The following is a 14,644-nucleotide window of genomic DNA, read 5'->3' as shown; positions in this document are numbered from 1 at the left end:
AATCCATGCCAAATTTAGAACTTTGTAATAATCCGAAATATTTATAAAATTAATCCTGTATGTAAAGGGGGAAATTTGAGCTGAAATCTTTTTTATACTTAGTGGTGACTTTCTCAGTGTTTTTTAGGTTTATCGATCCAATACTTGTAAAACGTTTTCGAATCAACATATGGCGTGCAGAAATTTTCTTTTTACAAAATATTTTTTTAAGTCTTAGTCTATTATTAAATTTTTTCTTGCTCCATTCAACGGAAATTATCTCAAACAAGATATAGTCTTACCACGTATCAGAATATATAATATAAAGTTTATTCTACAAATTCAAAAAAATTCTAAGCTCATTATGTTTTACATAATAGAATAATATTCAAAATATGAATGCGCTGTTATGGGTGCCTTTTTCTTTTCGTACAAAGTATCTCATCCAGTATTAATGCCTGGTCGCAGCTGTTCTGCAAGGAATACTTTGAGCAATAAATTTTCTTCATAGCAACTGACAAGAAAATCACGAAAGGGCATACATCGAAAGGTCATCGCATTTTTCACTAAAGAAACGCTTTTGTTGGAATAAACAGTTTAGAGATTGTTTTATCTAGAAGCTTACATTCTTTCAATCTGTTTAAATAAAAATATCTTACATTTTTTTTATTTTATCAAAATACGAAATAAGGCAATAAATCACTTTTATGCGTTGAAAACCAAGTATCAAAACTATTTTATTTATTCAAATTTCGAAAGCTCTTACAACAAAATTTTGAAAGGGAAAAAAGTGAAATTGTTGTCTAAATTTTTAAGAACACATTTATGAAAGCATTGATCATATATATAATATACCATCCAAAATTCATGAGTTCAATTGCTGATAGAAATACAATAAATGAAATGAAATTTTAATCTCATTTATAATCTATGTATTTAAAATAATTGTCAAAGATCAAAGAACCTGCACCCACGATCAACCATTGGTTTGATTTCGCCAATTTTTAGTTTAGTGGAAGCTCATGATTTTTGATGTATCGATGATATTTCCTTCCCGATTAAGCATTCTGAATGACAGTCATTCTGTCAACACAGACAATGGAACTAAGAATGAGTTCTGATGACCATCAACGGCATAAGCCCTCCCGTAGAAAATATGTTCCGTCATAGAAGTAGAGGTAATTCGACATCACAGCCTCCATGTAACTAGCCTAGAAGTCATAACTGTTCCTCGTACTGGAAGTTTCACATCCCCATTCTTGAGTCATCACGCGGTAAAATATGACCACTAGATACGTCACCAATGGCCGGCTATCTCTAACACTATCCTCTATTTTTGACAAATATGGAGATACGCAACTTTAGAAGAGACCCTAGCTTCAACAATTGAACCATTTTCGCTAAAACGCTTTGATACTTTTACAAGCATAGCTAACCAATCAAAATACTTTACATTTTGGTGCAATATAATTTAAAATTTTTGTTGTAATAAATTAAATCCTCAAAATTAGCTGAGAAAATAAAATTTATAATGTTTACATAGTGGATAAACAGCTGCTCGACGAAGATGGCTAGTATTTTTATTTTTTTTTTAATCTTCAGGAATCTTTTTTTATGATATATTTTGTCTTACTTCGTTTTTTTTATTATTTTTTTTACTCTTTATTACATTTCGTTGTAAATCTATTATAATTATAATGGATTTCGACAATCATTATTTTTCTACAATATACTATCAGGTTTTCAAAAAAAATTCAAAATCTTTTTTAAAATGGTCGCAGAAGTAATAATCAAGTTCTTAAAATAATAAATTTCTATCGTGAACAAACATTGTTCAAATTTTCCAAACTCTAGTTTACTGGGAATTGGTTGAAAAATTCAGTTAAAAAATTCGTGTTCACAAACAAGAAAGAAGTTAAACAAAAGCGTTAAAATATTTTACTGATTAAACATCTTTAAGGCTAGAATATAAAGATAAATTAGTTTTTTTTTATTATATATTTTTACAGCGAATGAAAGTTATAGCGAGAAGTGGAAACTGTGCTAGATTTTTCTCAAGAATATTAAATGGTTATATTAAACCGGAAATTATTCCTTGCAAATTTTTGCAGAGGTAATTTTGGATAACTAATCTATTGAAACATCGACGAAGAAAAAAAAATATTTTTTTGTTGTTGTATTTCAGTGATTGAATTGACATGTTAATAAAATGAGGAGCTGCTTCATAATTCACTGAAAGACAGAGGTGATCGATTTGGAGTTAGTTTTTGTCCATGAAAATTAAATTGGTTTTCCTTTCTTGATATTTAAACTTCAAACTGAAGATTTTTAATATTTTTTAATATAATTCACTTGGGAAATTCCAATCGATTATTAAAAACTACTATTTGCTTCTTGAAATTTTAAAATTAAATAACATTTTTGTTTCACTTTCTGCGCTTCATTTTCCCCAAAAAATCCTTTTCATAATTATGATATGGTAAATTTTAGTAGCAAACATTCTTCCCTATGCTGACGTTTGAAGTCATTCAAGAAGTCAACCTGAACAACATTTTCTTGTTCAAAAAGCAGCACTAATTTGAAAAATCAAAACATAAAATGTTCAAATTCATGTGAAATTTGTTAATATTTCTATGTCACTACAGACTGTTTTGAATTTTCTTGTAAAATGTTTGTTCGATACTTTATGCAAATCGTTATTATTAAGACTTCATATAAATCTTGATATGAAAACTTAATATGAAAAATTCGCATATATTAAAAATAAATATTCGTATATATTAAAAATCATCGTAATATAAATGATTTTGTACTTATGTGTTATATAAATAATACTTTATATTGAATTTAGAATAATATATTTTGATCAATTTTAATAAAATTTATAACTCTTGAAAAAGCCAAAAAGAAGGCAAAACTGTTAATAAACCAATTTTGTGTGCTTCACGGAAAAATGAAGCTTTCGATAAATCATTATATTTTTATTCTTTATACAAAGTATAGAGAAAATATTGTGATTGTCAAAAACTTCAAACTCAAAATTTGACAAAACTCTTCGTTTCAAACGTCCCTGGTTTTAAAAAATGCATTTTGGACATTAAGTAAGTCTGTTTCTCTGCCTGCTTGTGAACATGATAATTCAAAAATGTTTTGAGCAAGATGGATGAAATTTAGTAAATGGACTAATGATCAAGTTTAAAGATTACTGTCAAATTTTGAACGAAATTCATTTATAAGTCTGTCTGCAAATGCAAAACCCAAGGAGTTGAGTAGAAAAAATTTGGCGCATAGGTTTAGTATATAGATTTTCGATAGATATAGATTCTATATCTATATATATTCTTATATAGATATCTTAATATATATATTCTTATATATATATATATTAAGATATATATAAGATTCTTATCATAATAATATAGATTAAATATATATTCTTATCAAATTGTGTACCCAAACTGAAAAAGAGTTGATTGTTTGGATAGAATGACTTAATTCAATTAAATTCGGGATGTTATCTTGAAACTACAAATGTCTTAAATTTTAGTTTTATTCGGTTGGCAAAAGACTGTTCAAAATACATATTTGCACGATTGATTCTGTAAAATTCCCTCCAGAGATCTTTAGTAACCATAGTTCGCTGAATGTCATGCAAGCGATTTGCGATCTTATCCAAGATATATGCATTCAAGCGCGGTAGTTGGAGAATGGAACTAATCTTAGAATATGCAAGAAAGTTACAAGGACACCACTCCTATTGGTTTTAAAAGATTTGATTCAGAATTGACATGTTTAATGGATGATATTTTAAATAATCAATATATAATTCCCATTGTTAACTGAATGGATAATGGAGTTGGGATCCGAAATGTGGTCGGTTGAAGAGTTCAGTATCCGCCCTTTGAAACTAACCATGAATCCAATGCCTTGATTGCAAAAAAAAAAAAATGCTTTAAACAAAGGCTATTTTTTATTATCATTTTGGTACGGCAGTATTTTCACAGCTCCAACAGACAAAAGTTTTTATTTACAGATAATTTCTGTTTCTAAAATAAGATTTTTATTTAATAAATAGTAGTTAATTTTAATAAGATATTAAAAAAAATAATATTAGTCATTTTTTTAAAAAAATAAACAACAATGTATCGTCTCGCTATCATCTTCGGAAATTAATGTCTTGAAAAAATAATCACTTTTTAGGACAAAAGTATTTATTGTTTTATCTAAGTTTATTACAAAAGTATTTATTGTTTTATCTAAGTTTATTACAAAAGTATTTATTGCTTTATCTAAGTTTATTACAAAAGTATTTATTGCTTTATCTAAGTTTATTACAAAAGTATTTATTGCTTTATCTAAGTTTATTACAAAAGTATTTATTGCTTTATCTAAGTTTATTACAAAAGTATTTATTGCTTTATCTAAGTTTATTACAAAAGTATTTATTGCTTTATCTAAGTTTATTACAAAAGTATTTATTGCTTTATCTAAGTTTATTATAAAAGTATTTATTGTTTTTGCATAATGTTTTCTACCAAATGTTTCCAGACTGTTACATTTTGCCATCAAAAAGACCACGAGACTTTTTATTATTAAAGTAAGCGGAAATTTGGTTTTGCAACAATATACAAATGCACATTTTGATACTTTTACACCTCCTTTCAATTCTGGGGGGAAAATATTTGCCCGGCTTTGCAGAGAAAGATATTGTCTGACAGCAAACCCATTCTTATGTACTGTGATAGAACATATGCGTCTTGAAAGTTTCATGAACAGGTATTCAACGGGGAATTTCTCCTCCCTTATAACCTTTTTCATATATTTTGTTCAAAAAGGGTTTCATTCGTTCTTTGAATTTCATGGAGCTTGAATGTAAAGCGTAAAACTCAAAGAGCTGTATTGTGTTTTGTAACCTCATCTCTTTAGACGCTCACGTTTCTACAATTTAACATATGATTCAGAAATGTACAAAATGAGATGTTTTAAAAGCAATTTTAATGTTAAGTTATTTGTTGCTATCAGTTCTTTCTACATTAAATATTTCTAAATTTTAAGTGCTGTATCTAAAAGTTGTGTAAATTTCTGATTAAATTCTGCAATGCTATAAAAAATGAACTATGGATGTAAATTATTACATATTTGACCTCGATATATGAATTAATCGCTTGATTTATGAAGATATCAATTGAGAGGATCTTTTAAAAAACAGTGTTAGGTTTTACATACAGTTTGTTTTTACTTAGAAGCTTCGCAGTTTATTATTTTATTTATTCTTTTGTTTAGAAAATAATATAACTGAAATGTTTTCGAGATACTAATACACGTAATGTTTTGTTGAGATTGCAGATTCGCGAAAAAAAATAATTCTCGAAATCAAACTTCTGCAGATACTCATGTGACTTCAGAATGCAAGTGTTTTGAATACAGGCATTGTTAATACATGCATAATTATTATTTTTTTTCAAAAAAAAATGGCTGTCTAAAGAAAATCGTAAAAACTTGAAATTCATATTGAAGCCTCCGAAGTAAATGAAATCTTTAATCACATTTAAATTAATATTTTAACTTTCAATAAATATCCAAAAATTTGTTGCTTATGATTACATTGTGTTTTAATTCATTTATAATTATTGCTTGCTTTTGATTTAAAAAATGTATATTATTTCCTATTTTTTATTAATTTAAGAAACGTTGAATTGTGTTTAAAAATGCAATATTTACTACCTATTAAATTTTAAAGTGTTCTTGTCATTCTCTGTTAATAGGGTTTTATTTTTTGTATGTTATTCATCTGGAATATTTTTTTTGTGGTGTTCTGTCTTTTTAAATAATAAATAATATAAAAAAAGCTTATTTTTTGTCGTGCTTTGCACTTTAATTTTTAATATATTTTATAATTGCAAATATTATAAAATGTTAAAAATTAAGATTTCTAAAATTAATATCTAGTTGATATTACGTCTGTGATATCAATTTTAAATTAACTTAATGTATTAATATTAATATATTAATTGGTAAGCATAAGAAGAATTAAGAGCTCTGAAATTATTAAAATTTTCTAAGTTCATTAACAACCAATAACTGTACAAAATTTCAGAACTCAAATAAATAAAAATAAAAATATAAATGGATGAAAAATCTATTAAAAAATCACATTCTTACAAACATGAAAAATGCGAGGAGAAATAAAAATGTATAATAATTTCAGGATTGAAAATGCAACAAGAACTGCTTTCATTGAAATGTGAAATAAAATTATAATTAATAATAGGCAATTCTGATGTGAATTTTCATTTATCCGCATCAAAGCTTTTCATATCCGAGATGAGAGAGCCCAAATTCTTGCTGTTTTCATGCATGTTATACTGTTGTTGGTGGGAATATTAAAATAAAATTTTGAAATAAATTTGCGCTGCACAAAACCCATCTCAGTGCTTTCTTTCTTCACAGATTGGCCCTATTTCAGTCAAGTATTGAAATACCATGTCAAAGAAACAAAGACAAACAGCAATGCGACATTAACATATCATTCGCAGTCAAATACTTTAAATTATTATCTTGACAATCCATCTGATATCATTTGACTAACGATACCCTTCATTATCCCATTATTAATCTCAATCGATCAGATTCAGTCAATATTTGTCACAAAAATATGACTAGACTTTATATTACTTATGCCTACAAAATCTCAGATTTTATTATTTATCCTCAGAGCGTCCGATTCCCGAGTATGACATTGACCCCCTGCTGCCCGTGGACCCCGAAGGCTGCCTGAGGAACCGAGAAGAGGCCGCTGCTCGAGGTCGCCAGTGCTTGAGAAAATGTGCCTCCGATGCTGACTGCATCAGTACCAGGAAAAGATGTTTGTGCGATGGCTTGTGTGGTTGGTCCTGCATCAGACCAGGTAGGACAAAACTTTTCTACTGAATAATAATAATAGGCCTGAGGCAGTAAATGATGAGGTAATGAGGCAGATTGTCATAAATGTTTTTAAAAAAAATTTTCCTTTTTGTAATATTTATTTTTTGCAATAAGTTGCAGGTTGAATCTTGATGCATGTTCGGAATGGTCCATTTAAACAAAAGGGGCTGTTGATAAGAATCAGGTTTATCTATTTATTTTTGAAGATAAATGAATATGAAAATTGGTAAAATTCAAACAAGAAGGAAATATTAATAAATATTATTTTATTACATTGGTTTCTCTATTGGTATTTTAAAATAATTAGATTCAACTAAAAACTGATTACTTGGGCAATTTTGTTGTTTCTAATAGCACTTGTCATAGACAAGCCCACTGATGAAGTCAGTGATTTTAAGCCAAGGGGGCGTCTCTTGTTTTTCAATAGCTCCCTCTAGAGCCAAGAGTACGTCTTAACTATAGACAAGTCACAGCCCTTTTTACGGGGCGGACTTCATTCATGCATTTCATTCATTCATCCACATATCGTAATTTAGAAATGAATCAGAGAACAATCACCCCTAATCCGGTACCCCCAGTGGTATTTCCCTCGACATGGAGGACTTTTTGACCACGACAGATATATACGTGCGCCAGCCACCACACACGTGGAGAGTCTTCGGCCGGCGGGGTTCGAACTCACAACCCAAGGGACGCGAATTCAACAGCTACCAACCAGGGTATCATGGCCCGGAAATTTTGTATATTACTAGGATTTGCTGTTATCGCGCAAAATGAAGACGTGCAACGTGGAAATTGAATTTTTTTATATGTATTATCATTTTGATTAATTTTTTAATATTGTGAACATTTCTGATTATAGAAGGAATATTACCGGGCATCTACAATTTGAAGAGGATTAGTATTTGGGTCTTGTATTTGATAATGTGCATAAATTTATAAAAATGTTCTTATTTCCAGAGAAACAAATCAATAAAACAGAGTATATTAACTCTTTCAGTTCTTGGTTCTTTAGAGAGCCTCCTTGAGGTGCTCTTAGTAAGATGAATAATTGAAGACATTAACTTAATATACTGTTTTCTTCATTTTGATAATTGGTATAATGGGTATAATGCAAAGCCTTTCTTTTGAACCTGGTCACAAGATTGTTTAAGATACTTATTATACAGTAAATCTAAACCCAAATATATTATAAAAATGTTTTAGCTTACTTGCTCATCATATTAGATATTATCGCAAACTTTCTGCTTGTTATTTTGTTGTTCTTACTGATGTTACATATTATACAAAGGATAACAGGATTATGTATAAAAAAAATGGTGCTTAAAAATTTAATTTTGTATCCACTTTTCTTTTTTCATCTCATGTTATAAATTTACATCTCCCTTATCTAATTAATTCATTTGCTATTATTTTAGCAATTTACCTTAGGAAAGGTATTTTTATTTTCGAAATTAAAAGGTCAAAAACTTTTTTTTAAAACAGCCAGCAAATGCAGAATATGCAAAATATGATTCGTAATACAGCAGACAGCTGCCCATATGGGAATCTATTGTCTTATTATTAAGGGTCAATATTATCTAAAATCTATATAAAGAGTTATAAATTCCAAAATGACTGACGATAATGGCAAATATTCGGGTTGAATTTTTAAAATGATATGCGAGTGTTCGATACCCGATGATTTTTTTCTTATCTTCATTGATATATATATATTAAGCGTTAAAGAAAACGTTAATATTAATAAACTAAATAAACGCAATATAGTTTACAGTAGAGTCTTAAATTATCTGGCATAAGTGAGATTTCCGAGGTCGGATAACAAGAAAAGAAAAAGAAGGAACTTCTTTACATAAAATTATCTCTACAATTATATTAAACTTTCCTTTATAATAACAACCAGAGTGCGTTTTTTAATATAATTATTTCATGAGGAAAAATATAAGCCAAACAGTGAAGTAAATTGATAATGGAAAGAAACTAACTGTTGGCATTGTTGTTAACTGTTTGGCGTTTTTTAATAAGTAAATAAATCGATAGTGAAGAGAAAAAAATAAATAAATCGTCTAACAAAACAAAAAAAAGATCTTGTAACAATTCTCTGTTTCATGCTGAAGATTTATGTTTCGTCCTCCTTTTCATATTCCCCTTTATTTCATGATTATTTTCCCCTTTAATACGTTACCTTTTTCACCCGAGTACATTGAACAACTTTAATTGTCCAATTAATGAGCTAAAATTAAGTCTTTTAGAGATGATATAGTAATATAATTCGACACATAAACTACTTAGTATCCATAAACATCTCATGTGCCCTATGAACTCTTTCATGGAGCAATACGGCAACATCTTTCCAAAGCAAATGTCATGAAATTAGACAGCAGGGAAAACAACACGGTGAAAGAACAATAAGACTGCTTTTTTCAGATTTATTTTATTTCACTCTTCTATTTGTGTATTTAATGCTTTTTCCAATTTTTTCCAATGTGTATTTTCCAATTTTTTTAAAAGCAAGAAATATAATAATTATTAGCTTTAAATTGTTCTAGCTTTTCAATTACGTTTTATTTTGTTCTATATTGCAATAAAACATTTTTACTTTAATTCCCACAATAAAGCAACTGCGAAACAAATAAAACTTCGATTAATCGAAATACGAAAGTCAACGAAAGATGGCTAACAGTATGTAATAATAGAGACCTATTTCTAGCAAAAGTAAATGTACGTATGTCTCAAGTCTAACTTAACATTCGATAATTAACTAAACACTCGCTTAATAATAAAGAAAAGCATTTTTGATTTTTCATTAATTCAGAATCAATGGCATTAAAATGGAATGCCAGGTAACATAACTCCACTTTTTATGATTTGAGTCTTTTCGACCATAATTTTTTTTAAATAAAATATATATATATATATTACACAAAAATACGAAATGCTAGTATCAGCAGGCATTTAAATTCAATGGGCATTTAAAAATCTTTTCAATATCAACTATCTTAAAACGACTGACAAGATATTCGATCCCAATGGATCGATTTCTACACATATAATTAGAGTTTATTGCTTATTGCTATTTTGGGAGTCAGGATTAGATTATTCTGACAAATCTGGAAAGTATTTTGCCCTGAAGGCTAATCTAAATTGACACGAATGCCACATCGGACTCATTCTTTGAACGATCCAAGGAAAGACGGTTATTACTTAACACGAACATTTTGCTACTTAAAAGTACTTCCATTATACTAAGTAAATGAAAATGTCTTGTGGGGAAGCTAATCTTCATCATTTAGACCTCAAGGAGGCTTTTTATTGCCACTTAAGTTACTGTCTTCAATGCCACAAACATGACTTACAGTGACTTCGCATTTCATAAAAGTAGTATTCCAACAGAATATTTTTAAATTTTTAAATTATTTGCTTTAATTAATTTTATTATAAATTTGTGAGGTGCATAGTTTTGTATATAATTTCATTTTTAATAGTAACTTATATCTAGAAACATAACTTACGATGACTTCGTATTTCTTAAAACAATATTCTTAAAGTTTTAAGCTATTTGCTTCAATTCATTTTATCACACATTTTTAAGGTATATAGTTTTATATACACTTTTATTTTTTTAATTATAACTTATTACGAATAGACGGCATTGTGTAATAAAAGGTATGTTTGATATTAAAATATACTGATGAAAATAATATTGTTTAAAATATTTAAAGATAAGATTCTTGATAAATGTTGAATAAGGAATAGTTTTGATGCTTGTTACAGTATCCACAGACAAGGTAAACATTGAGAAAAATGTTATGCATCAGATAGAAAAGCTGTATATTAAGATTTTTTTACAAAAATCTTAATATACAGCTTAATTTCAGCTAATTTTAAGAATAAAAATTTGCTGCAAATTAAATTAACAATTAAAAATAATTATTGAACAATTAATAAAGTGCATTTTACTATAATCAATTTTAATAACAATTCCAGTTTCCTCTGAATTAAATAAATCTTAAGCACACGTGAAATATGTGGTCTATCGGGAAAATATTGGAAGGGATAGTAAGGTATGATGCCTGGTATAATAAAGGCCTAATCCATTTCAACCATTTTATATTTTAAATCTTGGAACATGTGGAGGGATGATAGGTGGTGTAAGAAAATTCTAAAATTAAAGTATCCAAATCATATTCTGTTGGATTTATTTCTGCAGAATATGTTGTCCAAACTATTCAAAGAATTCTTTGATCATTAAAGTGTGAGGATTATGACATTTGTCGGAGTTCTTGAGCTCCCAGCTCCGAAATCCTCGAGATAAACAGCTTATTTCTTTATGCCGAATACGTGACTTTCATTTATAAGTGTCATTTAGTAACTACTACATGTCTAGTCCATGTAAATTAGTTTATCCTCAAATCCTTCAATCTAAGAAACAGCAAATGTTTCAGAAATCCGCTCCTGTTTCAAAAGATGTTAGTAATTTTTTTCCTATGATCTGGAGACTGGTGCATCCATTCATATTGTTATCAATCTAGACTATAACCTCCAAACTTTTGACACCTTTTCGTATAAATAATGGATTTCTTCGCATTCCACATTCATTGTTATCAAATAATTATTAATGCGGATTCGTCGGAAAAGAGAATATTTCTTATTTATCTTATATTTCTTTTTTATTTATCTTTCATCTTCAAAAACCTTCTGCTTATTCCAGCATGGTGTTTGGTATTAGTGAAACATAAACCATTGGTATGTCAGCATACAGATTTCCAGCGTGATTTAAGATGAAACCTTGGTGTTGATAACCAAATAAGAGTTGGAGGAGCATTCATATTTCGTCACCTTTTAGTAGTGAATTTTAAATATATGTCCACATTTTGCATTTTTGCTGATCTACGACGTAACCTGATCTTTAAAAGGCATTGCCATTTTGAAAAAAGCGATTCTAGAGCCTGTAAATTACACCTTGCAATATTCTGGGGAATTCCGCTTCTTCGAATCGCCTTTTTTTGAGTTGCAAAAAACCTTTTACCTTTTTTTGTGTCGCAACAGCAACTTCTAATTCAAACATAGAACATACCAATCAACGATGAAAACAAGTCAATATACATAAATAACATCTAAAACTTTTGATTTTTGAATCCATTCTGCTTCTTGTAGGAATAAAAAAAATATAGTATCGCACTACAGAATAAGATAAAGAATGGTTATTTTCACTATGTACCTCTGATGATATTTAATTCCCAGAATTGCTGTTTATCCATCAAAAAATAAAATAAAACCAGCTGCCTTCAACAACTACCTTTCATCCACTAGAATAACCATATTAATTAAGTCATATCAATTTTTGATTAACAACATCTTATCGGAATAAAAAATATATAACTTTAAATTATACTTCCACAGTATGCATAGAGAATTCCGATTCGTTAGTTAGGCTTGAGCACTGGTGAAATTAATTGAGTTGTCGGTACAGTTGTTAGCATTATTAAAGATTCATTTGGCAAAACAACTCGAAAATGGAATACGAAGAGAGCAGGCAACTAATGATGATATATCTAGAGATCAGGACTTTTCATATGAGGTAACAACCAACGGAATTGGAAAAGTGAATGATGCTGGAGGACTGGTCACAGTACTTTGCAAATTATTTTAAATATAACGATTTTCAAAAAGTAAAATAAACTTGTCATTCTTGAAACAATAAGCATGCAATAAAAATGAGTATAATACAAATTCAAAATTTTCTTTTTTTTATCATCCAAGTGATTGAATCTTATAATATTTTCCGCTGTCTCTTAATATTTATTAAAATGATAGATTCAAAAACATGTATATTGATAAAGAGCTCCTTCGCAGTATCAAAAAAATGATGTCGATCTTGCTAAAGCTGTGGTACAATAGTGTTACGAAATTTCCGGGGTTCGTTTGGATAGTGGGGGTTATATGGTATGAAGAACGCTCAATCACCAGGCGACAGTAGAAAATAAAACAACGACGTTTATTTACACGAAGACACATAGGACAGCCAAAGACGACGACTATATACAGCACAGAAGACGATTATTTTCAGCCGAGACGTGCAGCATACAAAAACAGCAGCATACAACAGTCTTTACTGCAGACAGTAGCGCACAGCTTAGTTCAGCACTAGCTTCACTCCGTCGCTGCTCCGCTTATATCTGGAAGGCCAGTTCTTTATCGTCGATCCCGACTACTCTTCGACTCCACTGGTCCACGACTACTCGGCAGCTGCAGGTTGCTCCTTTTATAGGTCTCAGGAGGCGGGGCTAGAAGCCTCTCAACCAATCGGGAACGTTCGAGGCGTAACTCGGTTCCTACTGGACGGTTCGGGAAAATTCTCGATGTTTCGGGTATAATCTATTTTGACGCCAAAGTCGCCAAATGGTCGCCAAGTTTGTCGCCAAGCTCTGGGACCTTCTATGGAACCAACTATGCTGGAAAGCCGAATCACAGATTCGTAACAATAGATTCTCAATAATCTGCCAAATCGTTAAATCTGTAACCTCTTGCAATCAGTGTTTTCAGTAGGTTTAGTGGAGATTTTTCAAAGGAAATGCCTGTCTTGCAGATATCAACTGTCTTGATGCAACATAAAAATGCAAGTTGCTGCTCTGCTTTTGTAATGTTTGTTACATATAGTATAACTGTTTCCCTATTTTTGCATATTTTATATAATAAAGATATGTTAATCCATCCATAACACCGGTCGATTCATCGAACTGATGTCCTCTTCGAGACGGTTGGCCCCCAGCTACAAAGTAGTCAATCTATGACCCTCCTCCTCTCTTTCCTCGTTGACATATCATCGTGTTAAACGAAGAGCAGGCCACCACTTAAAGAAAAACTTCTCAATATTCCTCCAAATGCTCATGCCATAAATAAAGAAATTCAAACTTTTTAAATTTTGAAATAGCTCATAATAAACTGACTATTTTTAACATCATGTCCTTCATGTTTTGAGATTATTTGGGACCATCAGTACTATACTTAAGTCATAATTTTTAATTTTCAGATTCTTTCTTAGTTCCGAGATTAGTATGCATTCCATTACATAATGATAAAAAGTTCCTCCCCAGATGCACTTATTTTCCCGCTTTCTTTTGAATTTTTGGAAGTATGCAGGAAATCTCCCTTGTCCTGATATAATTTGGACTATCAATGGAAGGTATCTTCGTATTTATATTTCTGGATTAGAAATAAAGTCATAAGTTATTCTTCCTTTTTTAACAAACGGTGTTCTCATATTCTGGAGTACAGTATCTAGTGAGTACAAGGAAAAAAAATGCAAAAAGAACTCTATCAGGCCTTTTCTTCCTGATTCATGGACTCTACCTTAGGACTGAGCCATTGTATATATTTATATTTCTGTTTGTTTATTTTTTCATTTACTTATTTTTTTAATTTGTTTATTTACATTTTTCATTTTTTTGTTTATTTACATATTTTTTAATTCATTTTTATTTTTTTTCTTCTAAATTTAAATTGCTTATCTTCGGTAAATTTTATTATTTACAAATTATGTTTCAATGATGCTGTAGGAATATTATGTAGACTCTTCTGCTTGGGCTATTTAGACCTCTCCACTTTTTCTTTTTTATGCCTACTCTTTTTTTTTCTTTTTCCTTTGGCTGTTTTTAGCTTCTAATACATAAGATTATGAAAAAAAATTGAATAGTTTGTCCTTTGATAGTTATTTAATTTCTATTTTTTAAAAATTTTA

General features: G+C 29.5%; 1 protein-coding gene across 1 annotated transcript in view; it reads left to right on the top strand.

Annotated features, from left to right (window-relative positions):
* The window catches only part of LOC129989419 (sushi, von Willebrand factor type A, EGF and pentraxin domain-containing protein 1-like), a 520,410-nt gene that overhangs the window by 290,147 nt on the left and 215,619 nt on the right, over positions 1-14,644 (top strand). Inside the window, exon 2 of the mRNA XM_056097956.1 lies at positions 6,695-6,886. Coding sequence (XP_055953931.1) covers positions 6,695-6,886 — 192 coding nt within the window. The remainder of the gene's footprint in view (positions 1-6,694; positions 6,887-14,644) is intronic.

The sequence above is a fragment of the Argiope bruennichi genome, chromosome 2 (genome assembly GCF_947563725.1).
Source record: "Argiope bruennichi chromosome 2, qqArgBrue1.1, whole genome shotgun sequence".
NCBI lineage: Eukaryota > Metazoa > Arthropoda > Arachnida > Araneae > Araneidae > Argiope > Argiope bruennichi.
Note: the sequence above shows the minus strand (reverse complement) of the source record. Positions and strands in the feature narration are given on the sequence as shown.